General features: G+C 46.7%; 1 protein-coding gene across 1 annotated transcript in view; it reads left to right on the top strand.

Moving 5' to 3' along the window:
- Positions 1–47: 47 nt before the first annotated feature.
- The window catches only part of LOC119585852, a 3,720-nt gene continuing 2,990 nt past the window's right edge, over positions 48–777 (top strand). The window contains exon 1 of the mRNA XM_037934583.1: positions 48–573. Within this exon, the coding sequence (XP_037790511.1) occupies positions 175–573 (399 nt within the window). The 5' untranslated portion in view covers positions 48–174. The remainder of the gene's footprint in view (positions 574–777) is intronic.

Here is a 777-nt window from a genome sequence, read left to right as displayed (position 1 = left end):
TATAGTTTTCGTTATAATCATTGTAATTATTATAATTCCTGTGCTCTTCGCACGAAACCTCATTCGCTCTGTTGGCCATCCTCAGTATTGCTTCTTTGGTTAGCAAGGGATCAGAGCGAAAAAGCTGCCTCATAGCACCTTTTAAAAGACCCTATTAGTACTATCCACTTCATTATGCAGGCTCACTGTCCATGCTGTATGCTTGTGCTTGGGTATACAAAACTGCTATCTTCGATATCGGCGAGACTGATAGTAGTGATAAAAGTTACTAATCGAACAAGGCACAGTTGCCAGCAAGAACAAAGTGAGACGAAAGTCAAGAAGAAGAAAAGAGGAGGGGATATCAGCCGATGTCGATCGATTTCCGCAAGTCACGACATCGGACAACACCCAAATGCTTTCCTTCTGACGAGGCGGCCCCGTACATGCCGTAAGACCCAGTCTGGTCGCGGCCGAGGAAGCGCCAGGATCGAGAGAGTGAGCGCCAGGTACATAGGTCACCTTCCCCACCGCCGCAGATATGACTACGCTGCGCTGGGTGTCTGCGGCAGTGGACGACAGGACGCTGACAAGGTAATATACTCTCTTGGCGCTGGAGTGATATCTTGGTTTCCCCCCCCCCCCCGTAAACTTTGGTAGAATTGGGCTTCTGTGGAAAGACATGCGGTCGATTTAATGGAAAAGGAGATATGTATTATGTGTAAATGATTGGAGTCATCCGTAATTTTAGTGTATAAGTATCAAAAAAGAAATGTTAGTGGGTTGTCCGCGTACATC

The sequence above is a fragment of the Penaeus monodon genome, chromosome 20 (genome assembly GCF_015228065.2).
Source record: "Penaeus monodon isolate SGIC_2016 chromosome 20, NSTDA_Pmon_1, whole genome shotgun sequence".
NCBI classification, from domain to species: Eukaryota; Metazoa; Arthropoda; class Malacostraca; order Decapoda; family Penaeidae; genus Penaeus; species Penaeus monodon.
Note: the sequence above shows the minus strand (reverse complement) of the source record. Positions and strands in the feature narration are given on the sequence as shown.